This window comes from Ictalurus furcatus, chromosome 12, assembly GCF_023375685.1.
Source record: "Ictalurus furcatus strain D&B chromosome 12, Billie_1.0, whole genome shotgun sequence".
NCBI lineage: Eukaryota > Metazoa > Chordata > Actinopteri > Siluriformes > Ictaluridae > Ictalurus > Ictalurus furcatus.
Genome location: NC_071266.1, coordinates 1,073,961 through 1,091,393, shown reverse-complemented (window position 1 = coordinate 1,091,393; position 17,433 = coordinate 1,073,961). Strand labels below are relative to the sequence as shown.

At 39.5% G+C, this 17,433-nt stretch overlaps 1 protein-coding gene across 2 annotated transcripts in view; it reads left to right on the top strand.

Moving 5' to 3' along the window:
• The window catches only part of mtss1 (MTSS I-BAR domain containing 1), a 38,531-nt gene that overhangs the window by 10,489 nt on the left and 10,609 nt on the right, over positions 1–17,433 (top strand). For both annotated transcript variants that reach the window (XM_053637674.1, XM_053637673.1), the window contains exons 2-7: positions 514–575; positions 6,415–6,488; positions 8,866–8,950; positions 9,948–10,039; positions 11,235–11,309; positions 16,630–16,787. In XM_053637674.1, the coding sequence (XP_053493649.1) occupies positions 514–575; positions 6,415–6,488; positions 8,866–8,950; positions 9,948–10,039; positions 11,235–11,309; positions 16,630–16,787 (546 nt within the window). The remainder of the gene's footprint in view (positions 1–513; positions 576–6,414; positions 6,489–8,865; positions 8,951–9,947; positions 10,040–11,234; positions 11,310–16,629; positions 16,788–17,433) is intronic.

Sequence of the window (17,433 nt, the reverse complement as noted above, 5' to 3'; positions counted from 1 at the left end):
GTTGAAAGAAACTTGATAGGCCCCTTCAGTCCTGAGGAGGTCTGCTGAGTTTTCTGCATGGTCATCAATGGGAGGCGGAGCTAAGTTCAGAAATCTGTTTCTCAGGAACCGTGAGTCCGAATGAGCTGAAATGTATTCTGCAAGTTTATCCTCATTTGTAAAGGAATTGTTGACTAAAAATAACATGGTAGTCATGGGCAACAGTCCTGTAGTCCATCATCGTAGCGTTGACTGTCTCGCACGTTGTTTTGAAGGACTCGAATACATGCCTATAGACTGAATACTTAATACACGTGGGCATGACGTCATCGTTTTTCACAAATTCTCACTTTTGTACGTTTACACGGAGACGAGAATGGCATCGTTTTCAAAAATTAACCACCAAACTGCATAAAAAGTTTGACTTTTTAGTTGTTGTGTAAACGGTCCCTCCGTCTAATAATTTCCCTCTATTTATTCTGACTAACGATACTAACATACCATCCCTGCCCTTGTTTGTGTGATTGCCTTTAGGCGAGTTACCCTGCCTGGGAGGACTTTGTGACAAAAGGGGCCAAGTTACAGTCTCAGCTAAGGTAAGAACTGCCTGCTTGTTTACCCTCACATTTCATTATGCAAATGAGTGGTTCTTGTTCAGATATGTACATATCTATATTGGGAGTGTGTGACAGTGAGAGCGGTTGGAATTCATGTGCTTTTATGAGGCACTTATTGAGGAAGGTTACATTTGAGCAAACATGATGGAATTCGGATTGTTATCTGAAACATAGTGCGTCTGCATTGTTTGCAGCTGTAAACCTCGCAGACTAGACCTATCGGGTGATCGTTATACCGTTTGAATTTTCTTTCCAGAATGTGTGATATTTGAAAAACACTAAAGGCAAATATTCATAATAGAGCAAACTTTAGTAATAGAAAGGGTGATTTTAGCTAGGTAATCAAGTCTATAACTTAATCTATAAGTTAAACACACGTTTATTGACACCCGATGATCTGGCAGAAAACTTCCCATATTTGTAGTCTTCTTGTTCATCACAATGAGTATCATTAAGATCCTTTGATTGGGGCATCCAACATGGCGGCAAACTAGACAGATGCACAATTCAGCGCTCCTACAAACAGCCAGATTTATAGCTTTAAAAGACATTTAGCTGACTAAGCAGAGTTCAACATGGCCACAAAGAGAATAGTTTTGTCTTGGCAAATTGTAGAATCACAAAGTAGAGTCCATATGAAATGTGGGAAACTCCTGGCGGTAGTGAAGCTAGTCCTAAGCTAATGGCAGCAGTTTATCGTGAGCAACAAGGAAGAAAGCGAGGTGATGGGAAAACTTTTTCACTTCCAAATTCGAAGGCGTCCTGACTGCTATTCAAGAGATATAAAAAAAAAGGACATCTCAGAATTTGGTGTAGACTATCAGAAGCTGAGCGCCGAATTAGTGAAACTGTGTATAATGTTGACAAGTTACAGAAAATTGTACATGTTCCGAAAAGCCAAATATTAACGCTCAGCTCGGGATTGGATGATTTACAGAACACTATAATCTCTGCTTAATCAACCTCCCTGAGAAAGCGGAAGGTAAGGATGCAGCAAATTTTTTTGGAAAAGTGGCTGACGGGTCTTGGGAGCATGTACCTTTTGAAGCCGTGTCGTCATTGAAAGAGCACACGGAATCGGCAAACTCCCGACAAAACCGTAGAAGTATCTGCGTGTCTTGATCATGATGTGTCTCAACTTCTGCGATTGACAGAGTGTGATACTTTGGCCAGAGAGATGGGAACAGTAGAATGTGAGGAGCGCAAGGCGATGTTCTTCCCTCTGTAGTGGTGAGACAACATCAGAAGCAATTTGACGAGGTGAAGGAACATCTCAAGTTACTGAATATCTCTTACAGAGTTGCTTATCCAGCCAAATGATGCTTTTTGCATAAAGGCCAGTGGAAGACCTGTGCGACCGTTGGAGAGGTACAGAAGTGCATAGAGGAAAACGGAGAAGCTCGTGGAGAAATTATTTCTTGATTTTATTTCAACTGCAAATATAGCAGCCTTCTTTTGACCACTTCACTTTCCTAGCTTTGTTTCTCCTGTAAAATCTTCTAATGAATCTTTTGTAGTCCAACATCCCAGGCTGAGGTTCATCAGTGGCAGCAAACGTCCGGGTGACCATCAGTCAGCCTGTTTCTCAGTGGCGTCTTGACATATTAATTGGTATAGCTTCCTTCTATCGTCATCCTATAATTCTTAAATCCCTCCCTTTATGTAACGTCAACTAACTACCTTTGTTGGCTAACTTAACGTCATGTAGGCATTCATGTACTGAATTAAGTCTGCTAGGTAGGCAATTTCTTTAGTTGTAAAATAGGCTACATTAATTATATATTTTATCCGCCATCACTATTGTTAACATCCACAAGCATTACACTCTCAAAAATGTTTATTAACTTGCCTTATCAATGGCTTGCAACTTGCTTGTCCGAGTCTGTGATTGTAACTACTATCCCGAGTTGACGTACAGAGAAATATCCAGTCAGCAGTTGGATTAGCATGGTGATGAGCAGCTGTCACACACCAATCACACACATGTTCCTCCAAACACCGATTGTTGATTGGCAGATCATTCCTGTTGTCAGCTTACCTTTTCGTTTGAGATTAAGCCACCTCTCCAGTTTTGTTTGTTTGGGGTTTTTAGTCTGCACATGGAACTCTCACTGTTGTTTTTACATTCATTCTTATGTCACCTGAATGCCTTTTTACGTTCAATCGGCTTAAGGCACTCCGCAAAAACACTCCGCCTAAGCCCTTAATAGATATATATATATATATATATATATATATATATATATATATATATATATATATATATATATATATATATATAAAATATAAGCTATCCAGGGAAAACCCTGGATATCTAAAAAAAAAAAGTTAATTTATGTGCAAAGTTATAATGCGTTGTAATTTTATTTGCAGTTAGCACACGTGTAATAATTTGGTGGTTTGCTGTGAAAAGCACTGACGGCAAAATACTGAAATGACACATTTAACATCACTTCTGGGCGAGAACGCTGTGTGTGTCTGGCTTATTTTGGTTTTTTTTGGTTCCTTCGCCCCCAACGTTTTGTGTTTTGGACTGTCTTGGATACCAGTATTTAAAACGTTCCAATTTTGTGTTCTTTTTCACTGCCCGATGCTTGTTCAGCCATCGGCCTACTGTGAACTCTCTCCTTGTTCTGGCGACCACCTGATTTCACCATGTGCGCGCTCTCTCTCTCTCTCTCTCTCTCTCTCGCGCTTTCTCGCTCTCAGACATAAGCACAAGTGTATCCATATCGTTACCATGGAGATATAAACAAGCCATCATCACATGCCATGGCGCGAGGTAGCTGCCAAAAAAAAAGAATATTTCTTGCTGAAAAAACTTCATATTTGTTTGCTTGCAAACAGAGATCTTTTTTTCAGAATGTTACAGTTGGACTTTTTGTAGCAGAAAACGATACTCGGTATGTTTTTTGTTATTCATCTTTATCCGCTTGTTGAAACCTGTCAATAATAAATATAACAGGATAGTGACTAAGAACAAGAACTTAACTGTGACTTCAATCATTCTTCCACCACGAAACAAATGAGCTGGTCTTGGGTATTAAACTCCCGGGCTGAAAATTGGTCCAACTCCGTCCCTGAGATGGAGCGTTTATTTAGGACAGTCTAATTCCAGCCACTTCCCGGGTGTGACGTCTGTCACAATTTAATTCATCACGGGTCCTTATTTGCACTGAAATATGCCAAATTTAATAGTGGAAAGTTTTCAAAATATATTTTGGTTGCATCTGTGAAGTTATAGAAATGTTACTGATGACACTTCACTTAATATCGATCTTGGGCCCCTGAATCGATCGAATCGAAATCGTAGTACTCCATCAGTAACTCTCTTTAGTATTAAAATAGACAGGATTGCGAAAGTCATTGGTTCTGATGTTCTATTGTAGTTTATATGTAGACGCCATTTGCTACAGATGCAAGTACATGCATATTATCGAGCGAAAAATCCAACTGAAGATAAACAAAATGCACTCCTGCTCAACTCAGAATGGCTTCAAGTTCTCACGAACAAAAATTCTGTATGCGTTTCTGTCAGCTCTGTTCGTTGCACAATGAACCAGAGTTGTTTATGGAGTCCCCATCAAAGTCGTTAAAGAGAACAGGTGCCTTGGGAACTTTGATCGTAAGCTGTGTTTTATCCCTCATATTAAATTTTTGAAAAAGAAATGTTTTAAAGCTATGAACGTTTTAAAAGTGTTGTCCAAAACCAAATGTGGAGCAGACCGTTCAGCTCTTATGAACCTGTGCAGAACTTTGATTCGCTCAAAGCAACATTTATGGATCAGCCAGGAGATCATCTATACGACTTCTAGATACTGTTCACCATCAAGGTATTCGACTGGCTTTTTTTATATGCGGAAGCCAGTGAACCTTCCTTGGAAATCAGAAGCTTAAAGCTGGCTCTACAATTTGCAACCAAACAGATGAAGAAAATCCCATCTGTCCAGTAGTTTTCTCAACTCAACATCCAGTACTATATGAAAGAAAACCAAGTCGCATTCATCCATTTGGCCTACATATAAAAACCCATCTGGAGAACCTGAAAGTGGATTTGAACATCCTGGAGCATTTCTGCAAAATTCCCCCCCATGGGATCTCAAGAAGCCCAAAATCCATCTGGATTTCACAAGAAACCTAAAGATCAAAAACTAATCTGAACGAGTATTACCAACAATTCCTGGCTATTAGAGCAGAGTTCCCACAACATATCCCAATATACACAGATGGATCCAAATCTCTAAATCAAGTGGCAGCCGCGTTTGCAACAAGTCAACTGTGTCCAGGCACATCCCTGACCAAAGTTCAGCTTTTACTGCAGAGGCAAATGCTTTATTACTGGTGCTAAAGTTCATTGAGACTGTTCAACAGAAATCTGTTTTTAATGATAACTGATTCAAAATCATGTCTGGAAGCACTGGAGTCTATAAAAACCGATCGCCCAACAACCGTGAAGGTTTTAAACAAATGATCATCTTCTGGAATCTAAGAATTTTAGTATTTTCTGCTGGGTATCTGGTCACTCTGTGATCTCTGGTAATGAACAAGGAGAAAGAGCTGCCAAAAAGCATTATCCTCAGAACCAGTAAAATGCTCTACTCTGTTCAGAGACCTGAAACCAACATTAAACGTATACACTAAAAACAAATGAGATCAGTGTTTAATCAACAATTATGGTAAATAAATCCCGTTGTTGGGACAAGACGCGTGTTCCCTTTTAACAATCGCTGGGATCAAGTCGCTTACGCTCGATGCCGGATGGGACAGGTAAGGCTCACACAACAATTTTTACTATCTGGAGAAAATTCATCAAAGTGCCCAACCAACTATCCATTAAATCATGTCTTACTGGACTGTCATGCTTCTACACACTTGTGGAACCAGTATTGTGTGTGTGTGTGTGTGTGTGTGTGTGTGTGTGTGTGTGTGTGTGTGTGTGTGTGTGTGTGTGAGTTAAGGAACTGGGATTAATAATCCCTTAGTATCATGATAAAACAGTAAAAACTAATTGTGGACACATGTTAATCATTCACTATCTAAGGTAGTCATATCACCCACAGCAGTGCTGTTTCTGTGTCTGTGTTTCTCCTCTACTACTACTGCACAATGCCTTCACCTCACGTTTTAAACGTAAAGAAACAGTGGAAACACTGAACAGACAACACCGCTATACACCAACGTTTTGCTGACACTTATTTTTTGTTAAGAATGAGTAAACACTTCTTGGTTGTTTTTGTTTTTTCCCCTCACCGGACAGTACATTGCCTCTGAATAAACAGTCCTTGAAACATGACATAGATAAAGTAAGATTGTGGTTTGGTGCAAAACAAAAAAAGTACAAGTCTCTCCACATCCCCAAGTAGTTTCTTAACTACTTATTGTAGTACTGTGGTGTGTAACCCTTGCTAAAGCTTTTTACAGGACTAGGCCCATGTTAAAACAAAGTACAGTTTTCAGGTTCAAGTGTCTATTGATTTTCACCTAGAATCTAAACTGGAATTAAAGTCCAACCTGAATAAAATAATTTTAGTATGTAGTTGTTGAGAATCTTCTTCCATTTCGCAAACACCATTCTCCTTGAATTTGTGTCTTGTATACAGATCAAGTAAGCCCAAACATCTAGCTTCAAAACACTACAATATTAACAAGCAAGCTACTTTAATATTAAAACGGGGGGTACTTACTTTTGAGTCATGTCATCAATCTGTTTACATTTCTACCTCTACCCACCTGATTTGTGTTTTTACATTCAGTTTAAAATGAACAGACGATTCTGCCTTGTACAATTCATATGCGTCTTTATGTCTCTAATGATCAGGACAACCATCATCGTCATTGGCTCGTTCCTGGACGCCTTCCAGAAGATTGCTGATATAGCAACTGGAACACGAGGTGAGAGGTCATTCATCTAGTCGTTGTGTGTGTGTTATATGTATATATAAATAAATTAATTACACACACACACTTGTGCTCAAAAGTTTGCATTCCCCTTGCAGAATCTGCTAAATCTTAATACTGTTAACAAAATAAGAGGGATGATAAAAATCCCATGTTTTTTTTTTTTAATTTAGTCCTGTCCTGAATAATCTATTTCACATAACTGATGTTTACATATAGTCCACAAGACAAGATAATAGCTGATTTTATAAAAATTACCCCGTTCAAAAGTTTACACACCCTTGATTCTCACCACTGTGTCGTTACCTGGATGATCCACAACTGTTTTTAAGTTTTGTGAGAGTTCTTCACGAGTCCCTTGTTTGTCCTGAGCAGTTAAACTGCCCACTGTTTTTCGGAAAAATCCTCCAGGTCCTGCACATTCTTTACTTTTCCAGCATATTCTGCATATCTGACCCCTTTCCAACAGCGACTATATGAAGTTAAGATCCATCTTTTCACACTGAGGACAACTGAGTGACTAGTACACGACTATTACACAAGGTGTAAACATTCACTGATGCTCAAGAAGGTAACGGGATACATTAAGCATGATGCGATACAATTACGATACATTTGAACAAACTTTTTGAACGGGATGATTTTGTTTAAAGATCTTTTTTTTTTTTACCCATTTAGTACCACCCTTCAGATGCTAAATAAGACAGTTACATGTTTCCCAGAAGACAAAATACTAACAATTTACACCGATCATCCTGTTCAAAAGTTTAGATCCCCCTGGCTCTTAATGTATTAACAGTATTAAGATTGAGCAAATTCTGCAAGGGGTATGCAAACTTTTGAGCACAACTGTCTCTCTCTGAGTTTCTGTTGGGGAAAAAAAAAAATTTGGTTCTGGCCAACGTGTCTGAAAAATCTGGTCATATCATTTAGGGTTTCTTTTGCACTGTAACGTGAGGGAGCGAGAAAATCAGCAGAGGTTTGTGTGTCATTGAATGAGTCCGCTGAAAAGTGAAAGTAAAATTCGAGAGAATGGAGGGTATGCACGTGACGTCATGGTAGCCAGAACTCACAGCGGTCACGCCCACTGAGTGGCAAAAAGACTGGACGGCAGCACAAATGTACGGTATGAATTCGGCGAAAACACAGAAGAAATGCATCTAAAATGGGGAAAAAGCTCTATTCATGTTAAACAGTATTGTACAATGATGAATAATTTGCTACATAGTTCTTTTTAAACGCTGCCTATTTCCATTGATGAATAGTGGGGGCTCATTCATATAACATTAGTAAATGGAAGCAGTGTTCACTACAAACAAACTAGGACTTACAGTTTACCAGTTAAAATTATATAATAAAATAAAAATATTTGTACATACAACCAGAATGTTTATCGGTGTTCTTGTCACTTTAATTTCTCCAACAAATTCCCCCTTGAAGTAGGACCAAGCGTCAAAGCTTGTGAATGCATTTAGGCTTCAGGTACATATAAATGTGGGGAAAACCGATTTCTGGCCACATGCCAGTGTCCATAGACCACATGTTCTTGGGCAAGTTGTAAGGATCACTGTCGAGTCCAACTGCCTTTAATTTAAGCTGATAATCGTTAGTTATTCTAGCACTTTCGCAGCTTCCCCTATTAAAACCATCTATTTTGCTGGATGTTTTGCCACTCACTCCAGCTGAGGGGGTGTGTCTGGCGGGAAAGTGACGTCAATACATAACCTCCCCTTTGAGTCGTCCTCCGCCTCCTCATTCCTGCCCCGACCCAGATGTGTTACAGCGATTTAACAACAACAAAACAATCAAGTCAACTGAAAGATAAAAATGTATTCATCACACTTTCTTTTCCACACTTTTCAAAATAACAAACCGCAGCTGTGGAATTCGTGTCTAATAAAACGCGTTCAAAACAAAAACGGGGTGCAGCAAAATGTTAAACTGCAGTTTGCCACGTATATTTTAGTTTATAACGAAACAAAATGACTGTTTTCATGACTATTTTCTGCAATTTTTCATGGCGAAGAAGCGCTCTGCTGCCGAAGTGAAATCAAATGGGTCCATTGTTTCTCTGTAGCTTGAGAGTACTGCAGAGAAACGCTGGAGTACAGAGTAGCCTACACATTACAGGAGAAATTGGAAAAAAAATGATTTGGGGCAGACAGAGACCTTATTTAGGTGTGCGGTTGTGAACATACTTTGTCTAACATCTGCTATTTTTTTTTTTTAACCAGATATTGTGTCTGACAGTTTTTGATTTGATCAGACATTTGATTTTTAATGGTCAAAAACCGGTATTTACTGTCTAATGGAAACTCGGATATCCATCTATCTATCTATCTATCTATGCTTATTTATTTATCTTTGACAGGGGCAACAAAAGAAATCGGTTCAGCATTGACCAGAATGTGCATGAGACATAGAAGCATTGAGAACAAACTCAAACTCTTCACTACGTAAGGATGTCCTTTATCTCTCTTTTCCTTTAGCGGCCTCTTTTCATTTTCTAACAGAAAAAGTATTTATGAATTTTGAAACTGGGATAAAAATGTCAGACATGTTGAGTTTATTTCAATAATACATAGTTTTACAAGTGAAAAGCTTTAAAATTAATTCAAAGTCATTACTGTAGCATTTTTTTTGTAACCTCATAAATAAAAAGTGACAAAAGTTCATTGAATTATTCATGGGACTGGTCACATTATTAATCAGTCTTCAATCTCAAAAGGGACTGGTGCATATATGGCATCATGAAGGAGAATTGTCTAGAAATACTGACATCGTCAGTCAAGTTAAAACTTGGTCACCTTTCGGTCTTCCACACTTGTAACATGGCTTAAATGGTGAAAGTATTGGAATGGTAATCACAAAGCCCTGACCTGAACCCCATAGAAAATTTTAACTGAAAGTGTGTCTGAGCAACTGTATGTGCACTTTTGACCCATTGAAAATCTGATCTAGTATATAAACGGAGACGTATATCTGTCTGTTTAGTATTCTTTTGAAATGACCTTTTATGGAAATCCAGTACATAACTTAATTGACTTAAAACAGGACATTTGTGGTCAAATGGAATGTGTGGAGTTTGTCTGTCTTTAGCCTAGGTGCATGTCAATTATTGGCCTAAACTGTAGGTTTCTGGATGAACTAAAACCGGGACTGGGCAACACACTGTAGCTTTGACTTGCAGTGGGCTGGTTAATAAATGTATGATTTGTCCCCCCTGTACAAGGACGTATTCAAAATATTCTCATGCTTTAAAGCTAGAATCAAGCATGATCTGACATTATGCCAGGGCATGTTCTCTGAACTGACGACACATTCCTGTGAGATCATATTTATTGTCATTGTATATTTCTTTGATCCTTTACACCATTTCCCTGTGTGTGTGTGTGTGTGTGTGTGTGTGTGTGTGTGTGTGTGTGTGTGTGTGTGTGTGTGTGTGTGTGGCAGCGCTTTCATGGATAACCTGATCAGTCCACTGGAGCTGACATTGGAGGAATGGAAAAAAGTGGCCAGTCAGCTTGATAAGGATCATGCGAAAGGTTGAAACCTCTAAAGACCAGCACCTCTTTATTTATTGAACATGACATGCAGCTCTTTTTGCCATTGATCAGCAGTGTAGTAATCACCTTTTTGGGTTTTCTCTGTGTGCTAAAACATGCTAGTAGGTCTCTCTCTCTCTCTCTCATTAAAAGGAATATCATCAGCATCCTAAGACAACAATTATGATGACATATTTCCTTCATAATAGCGCAAGTGTAGTAAGTTTACATGTGAACATGTAATCCAGCCACAGTATTGGAACTTGATGAATGCCAAAGAAACGGTCATACTCGAATAATTTGGGTGCAAATGTAACAGACACACGAGATGTGGAATTGATTTAGGGACCTGGACTTATTAACACACAAGTGGTCAGTGATTTGTTGCAAGCAGTAACTCCCATTCAGCTTGCAGCGGTCACCCTCAGCACTTGTTATTCATAAGACACTCAGCACGGATGTTATCCTTGGTAAGAAAAAAAATTGCACAGGGAGGGGACTTTAATAACACCTTATTTGTGTTGAAATCATTAGCAGACAATATGTATTCGTCACTGATGGAGGACGTGTACATTATCTTGCTGCAGAATGTCAGGCGAATATCAAATGCAACTTTACTGCAGTCATACACTATTCGAGACATACACCATGACTATGGTGGGGAGAGAAAACATAAAAATGGTTAAAAACACTCACTTTGTAGTCATGGTACCATCGGATAGTAAAATCATTCTCCTAGCATGTGTCGATCACATATTCATACAGCATGCATACAAATTAAGACTGAATGCTCAGTGGACTTGCAGGCAGCTTCTGAATTATTGGCACAGTAATTATTGGTAAAGGTGAGTTAAAAAAATGTATTTGATTCACTTCACACTGAAAATATGAAACAAATTTAACCATTAATTGAAGTAAAAAAAAATTTATATCATGAAATCAACATGTACTTCAATTATTCGCACCCCTAGAAATTCTTATGACCATTACTGAAGCATATTTCACTAAGTTCAGCAGAGTGTTTATGAACTCACTGAGGTACACCGATCGGCCATAACATTAAAACCACCTGCCTGATATTATGTACGTCCCCCTTGTGTTGTACTCACATTGTATAAATCATTTCTTGCTATTTAAACTTGCATTTCATTCATTAAGACATTTTTTTTGAACTGTTGAATATTTGTCTGTTTAGAGTATAAAAAGACACGAGCAGATATCAGGAAGAAATCATCTGATACTATCAAGCTGCAGAAGAAAGTAAAAAAAGGTAAGAATGACGACGTGGAACAAAAAGTATAACTACCCGAATTCAGTTTCAATTCAGTTTTATTAATATAGTACATTTAACAAGGGACTTTATTGGCCAGTAACTTTATAGAAATCCGGATATGAATTTTAAATTCATCCGTAATGAGAAAGCTAGAGGAGAAGGTGGCGAGGAAAAACTCGCTGAGGTCGCAAGAAGAAGGAAGCTTGAGAGGAGCCGGACTCAAAAGGGAACCCATCCTCTTCTGGGTGACCCTTAATAACACAATTATAAATCATTGCTCTTCTATAGCTCTACACGATAGTCAGGTAGTGCTAAGTATGTTTAAAAGAACTTGAGTATGAGCATCTTTAGAGTTTTAACGTTGTCTTTTTTTAGATTATTAGGGTCTGCTCTTGTCCTCTAATGGTTTAAGATGATGTAGAGTGATTCACAGTGTAAGCAGGGACCTCCTTGGCAAAACTAGCTATGACAGCATAACTGAGAAGGAGAGCCAGAAGGTACCACAGACATGATGGCACCCTGGGACATAAAGCCTTTAATTAATGAGACACAATAAAACTAAAATGTGACAAGTTGTCCCTAAGGAATGACACTGTGCTAGCACTATGGAGCTACCTTCATGAACGGTTACACTGCTCTAACTTCAGTATCATATGTGAAAGGAAGAGGTGATTAGACACCAGCTGTTTTATGATCACAGCATTTTCTCAGCTCTTTTCAGCATAACACGACACACGGCGGAGTGTGGCAATCCTAGGCAAGCTGTAATTAAGCATCTAGAAAATGTTTATTATTAGTCTAGTTAGCCAGTTATAAAACTCCTCAAAGCTACTTAAGTTTGTTTTTGTGGAAGTTGAAGGGTTTATCAAGATCACAGTATGATTAACTGCAGCCTTAATAACTAGGTTGTCTGTTTTACCCTGAAGCCTTCAGCTGACTTTTTAAAAACAGGTAGGTTTTTAGCTACTCAGATACTGTGGTGTCTACACTTGGATTACTGAACACTGCATTCTTTTGCTAATTCTTCTGGATTTTGTTGGGGCTTAACAAGCCATCTTAGTTCAGTTAAACTAACATCTGATGTCTCTGTATATACACTGCCTGTTGCACCACCTTCATCGTGGCGTTGTTTCGACAACCTTGTGCAACAGGACGTTTATTTCCATCCAGAGTTGCATTCATTTTTGCCTGAGATTTTGTATTGAGGACGGGAGAGTTGAACCATTCTGTAAGGTCTTCTCCAGCGCATCCCAAAGACTTTCAAAGGGCTTAAGGGCAGGACTGTAGTGGCCAGTTTATTTGTGAAAACGATTCCTCATGCTTCCTGAACCACTCTTTCAGGACTTGAGCCCCATGAATCTGGGCATCGTCATCCTGTAATAAGCCTGTGCCATCTGGGAAGAAAAAAATCCACTGATGGGATAACCTGGTCATTCAGTACGTTCTGGTACTCGGGTGACTTCATTTTATTGCTGCATAATGTTGCTGAGCCTCGGCCTGACCGATTGAAGCGACCCCAGATCATAACACTGCTTCCAGAGGCTTATACAGTAGGCACTACGCATGACGGGTGCATCGCTTCATGTGCTTCCCTTCTTACCCTGATGCACCCATCGCTTTGGAATAGGGTAACTCTGGACTCGTCAGATCACATGACCTTTTTCCACTGCTGCACAGACTTACAGTCTTCATGCTCCCAGCAAATTGATTACTGTAGCCTCACACTGATTAGGCCACACAGCTGTTTACTCTCGATTCTGTAAGTGCTCGTCACACTGTGCATGTGGAAATGCTCTTACGTTCACTATTAACCATAGCCATGAGTTCCGCTGGCGATTTTTTACGATGGGACTTCACCAAGCGTTTTAAAGATCTCTGATTACGATTGTTCAATAGTCTGAGCATTCATTTATCCGACCACATTTCTTCCTCAGAGTGGACAGTTCACCACTCTCCTTCCAGGTGTTAATAATGCGGTGGACGGTTCTTAACCCAATTCCAGGGATTGCAGCAATCTCCTTAGTTGTTTTCTTTGCTCGATGAAGGCCAATAATTTGACTCTTCTGAAACACAGGAACATCTTTTCCACGTACACGGGATACATCTTCCGACACGGTCGTTTAAGAAATGAGAAGCTACACACTGCATCGGTTAGGGTTAATAGAATTGTTGCCAGCTGAAACGTATTAATCACTGCAATAATGTTCAGCTCATAGGATCTTAAGTATTTGCTTTTTTAAATCCAAACAGTGACCTTTTTTTTGCCAGGAAGTGTATGTACAAACTCACTGAGCTCTTTAATATGACTCATTCTACTGTCAGTGTTTGACTATGGAGTTTGCATGGCTGTGTGCCTCATTTTATTCATGTTATCAGTAGGTGTGGCTGAAACACCTGAACTCGGTAATTTCCACATACCTTTGGACATAGTGTATTTTATGCAGGTTCAGGTGTCAGGTCTTGTTAAATTACTGCATCATGTAATATGCCTTTAAGTTGTTTTTATTTAGATAGTACAGTTCTGGATAGTGCAGTGCGTAGTGTTACCACCTCACAGCTTCAAGGTCCCTAGTTTGATCCTGAGCTCAGTTTACTGTCTGGAATTTTCTGTATTGTCCTTCTGTCATACGAGTGTGAGTGTGTGAGTGTGTGTGTGAGTGTGTGTGTGTGTGTGTGTGAGTGTGTGAGTGTGTGTGTGTGTGAGTGTGTGTGTGTGTGAGTGTGTGTGTGTGTGAGTGTGTGTGTGTGTGTGAGTGTGTGTGTGTGTGTGAGTGTGTGTGTGTGTGAGTGTGTGTGTGAGTGTGTGTGTGAGTGTGTGTGTGAGTGTGTGTGAGTGTGTGTGTGAGTGTGTGTGTGTGTGAGTGTGTGTGTGAGTGTGTGTGTGTGAGTGTGTGTGTGTGAGTGTGTGTGTGTGAGTGTGTGTGTGTGAGTGTGTGAGTGTGTGTGTGTGTGTGTGAGTGTGTGTGTGTGTGAGTGTGTGTGTGTGTGTGAGTGTGTGTGTGTGAGTGTGTGTGTGTGTGAGTGTGTGTGTGTGTGAGTGTGTGTGTGTGTGAGTGTGTGTGTGAGTGTGTGTGTGTGTGAGTGTGTGTGTGTGTGAGTGTGTGAGTGTGTGTGTGTGTGAGTGTGTGTGTGAGTGTGTGTGTGTGTGTGTGAGTGTGTGAGTGTGTGAGTGAGTGTGTGAGTGAGTGTGTGAGTGAGTGTGTGTCTGTGTGTGTGGTACTCTGCAATGGACTGATATCCCATCTAAGGTGTGCTCTGTGCTGAGCCAGCAAGACTCAAAAACACACAATATACCTCAAATGTTTTTGTAATCCGGCTCATATTGCATTATAATGTAGGGGAAGAAACTGAATAGATAAAAGAAAAAAGGGTGAGTAGTGCATAAACACTGAGAGTGGAGGCAATTTTGAAAAGTAAGAACACTGGAAGGAAGGAATAAGATAAGAAAGAAGACCTAATCGTGTGATCTGCACACGTTCTCACATGGCGTATACTGGCATGTGTGACTGTAAATCTCTTTGTAAGTGGTAGCAAAATGCATCATTGATTTAAAAAAAAATCCTCAAAGCACAATTTCTTCCTCATAAACTATTGCAACTATCCGTATGGAGTAATCCAGTAGATATAAAGTCTGCACACCATTGTTAGTATGTGAAGAAAACGAATGAAACCAAGATAAATCACTTTAGATCTTTTCTGCTTTTAATGTCAAATTGCGAAATATACAAATAAAGTGGAAAAACAGAAATATTTTTAGGGAAAAACGCAAAAAAAGAAAAAACCGTACAATTACCTAGTTGCATAAGTGTGCACTCCCCTAAACAATACTTTGTTGAAGCAGCTTTGGGTTTTATTACACCACTCAGTCTGTTTCAGTAAGAGTCCATCAGTGTGGCAGATTGACTTGGCAATATTTTCCCACTCTTTCTTGCAAAAAAAAAATTCTAGATCCATCAAGCTGTAAGGACATCTGTGCACAGCCCGCTTCAGGTCACCCCACAGATTTTTCTTGTTGTTTTCAGGTCTGGTCATTCAAAAACTTTGATCTTCTTTTGGTTAACCTGTTCCTTTGCTGATTTGGAGGTGTGCTTTGGGTCATTACTGTGACACCTCACGGTTTTGCACTAAAATATACTGGTATTTGTAACTATTCATGATTCCCTCCACCTTGATAATGGACCCAGTTCTGGCTGAAGAAAATCAGCCCTATAGCGTGATGCTGCCACCACCATGCTGCACTGTGGGTATGGTGCTCTGTGGTGACCTATGAAATTATTATACTCTTTTGGAACTGGCCTCATCAGAGCATAAAACATTTTGCCTCAAGATTTTGGTTGATTATTTGAGCTTTGATGTATTTTTTTGTTTTTGTTATTTTTGTAGTAAAGGGCTTCTGTCTAGCCACCCTACCCCATAGTCCAGACATGTGAAGAATATGAAAGATTGTTGTCCGAGAGTAATCAATACTTATCAGATGTTCATGCAGCTCCTTTAATGTCGCCGTAGGTCTACTGGCAACATCCCTGGTCATTTTTTGCCTTGTTCCTTTGTACATTTTGGAAGGCCGTTTTGTTCTTGGTGATGTCACCGTGGTGCCCCATTTTCTCCACTTGTTGTTGATGGCCTTCACGGTGTTCCATGGTGCATCTAATGTTTTGGAAATTCTTTTATACCCCTCTCCTGATCGATACCACACGCTTTGGGAGGTCTTTGGGGACCATGGCTTCAGCAGTCAGATCATGTGAAGAAAATCCTACAGAAACTACTGGTTTTTAATTGGGGTTAATCAGAATCATTTCATTGATGACAGCTGGATGTTACTTTTGAACATGAGATTGAATGTGATTGGTTCATTCTGAACACAGCTACATCCCCAATTATAAAAGGGTGTGCACACTTATGCATCCTGGCTATTCTAACTTTTTTTATTTTCCTATTTTTTCTGAAAATGTTTGATTTTTTTTTTTTTCTTCACTTTATTTTTATGTTGTATTTTCACATTGAGTGTTGGAAAAGTTCTGACATGATTTATCTTGGTTTCATCACAAATACCTGCCATTTTAACAGTAGACCTTTTTATACCCATTCTATATGAAATATATGTTTGAGCTGATCAGGGATTATTAAGTTCTCAATCTTCTGAGGTTGTGTCATTGTCTGGTAGTGAGAAGTAATAAGCCTGATGAACTGATGTGGTTCCCCCAAAATTACAGGTCTCCTTTACTTACTTCTACAGTCACATGTCCTGGATGAGTAAATACCCCTTTACAGACATGTTTTACAGTGTTCATAGTTTAAGAATTTTTTGTGTGCATAGGTAAGGATGAGGTGCGGATGCAGTTGGACAGTGCGTTGCAGGATGTAAACACTCGCTATACTGAGTTAGAGGATCTGGAGAAGAGAGCTGTGTGCAGAGCGCTCATTGAGGAACGAGGACGCTTCTGCTCTTTTGTTACAATGCTAAAACCTGTTCTTGTGAGTTTTCTCATGCTCACACACACACACACACCATATTGTAACATGTTTATGCAATATAATACACTGTGTATTACTTATCAGGAGGTATTTAATCTTTTTTTTTTTGTTTTTAAAGAGAGAAAGAAAGAGGCTATATGCATATGAACAAAAGTCTAGTGACATTTACAAGCTATTCATGAAATGGTGTTCTTTCTGAGTACCGTAATGCAGTGGTTCCCAAACTGGGGTACGCGAGGTGACGGAGGGGGTACGGGAGCAAAATGCTGATTTACTGTTCATTTAATTCCGCCTCACTAAATAACATTAAAATTCTAATTCATGTTTTCCCCACGGCCAAAAAATAAACTTCTGCCCCCTCCAGTGTACAAACAGCAAAATTACAATGTTCTAAAGGTCAAATACATGACATCCAATCAAATTATAATGTCTTTCGCGGTCAAATTATCCTGTCTTTCGCGGTCAAAACTGCATCCACTCACAGTCACGCGTCAGTGTGCATCTTACCGCAGGTCATTTATCACCAGCACATGGATATATGATGAAGTAATAGCTCGTAACATTAAAATGGAGAAGTACAAAGCTTTCGGCCCGCAACCACAGCAAGCCCCGCTGATCCACAGTCCTCTGACAGCAGTGGCCCAGG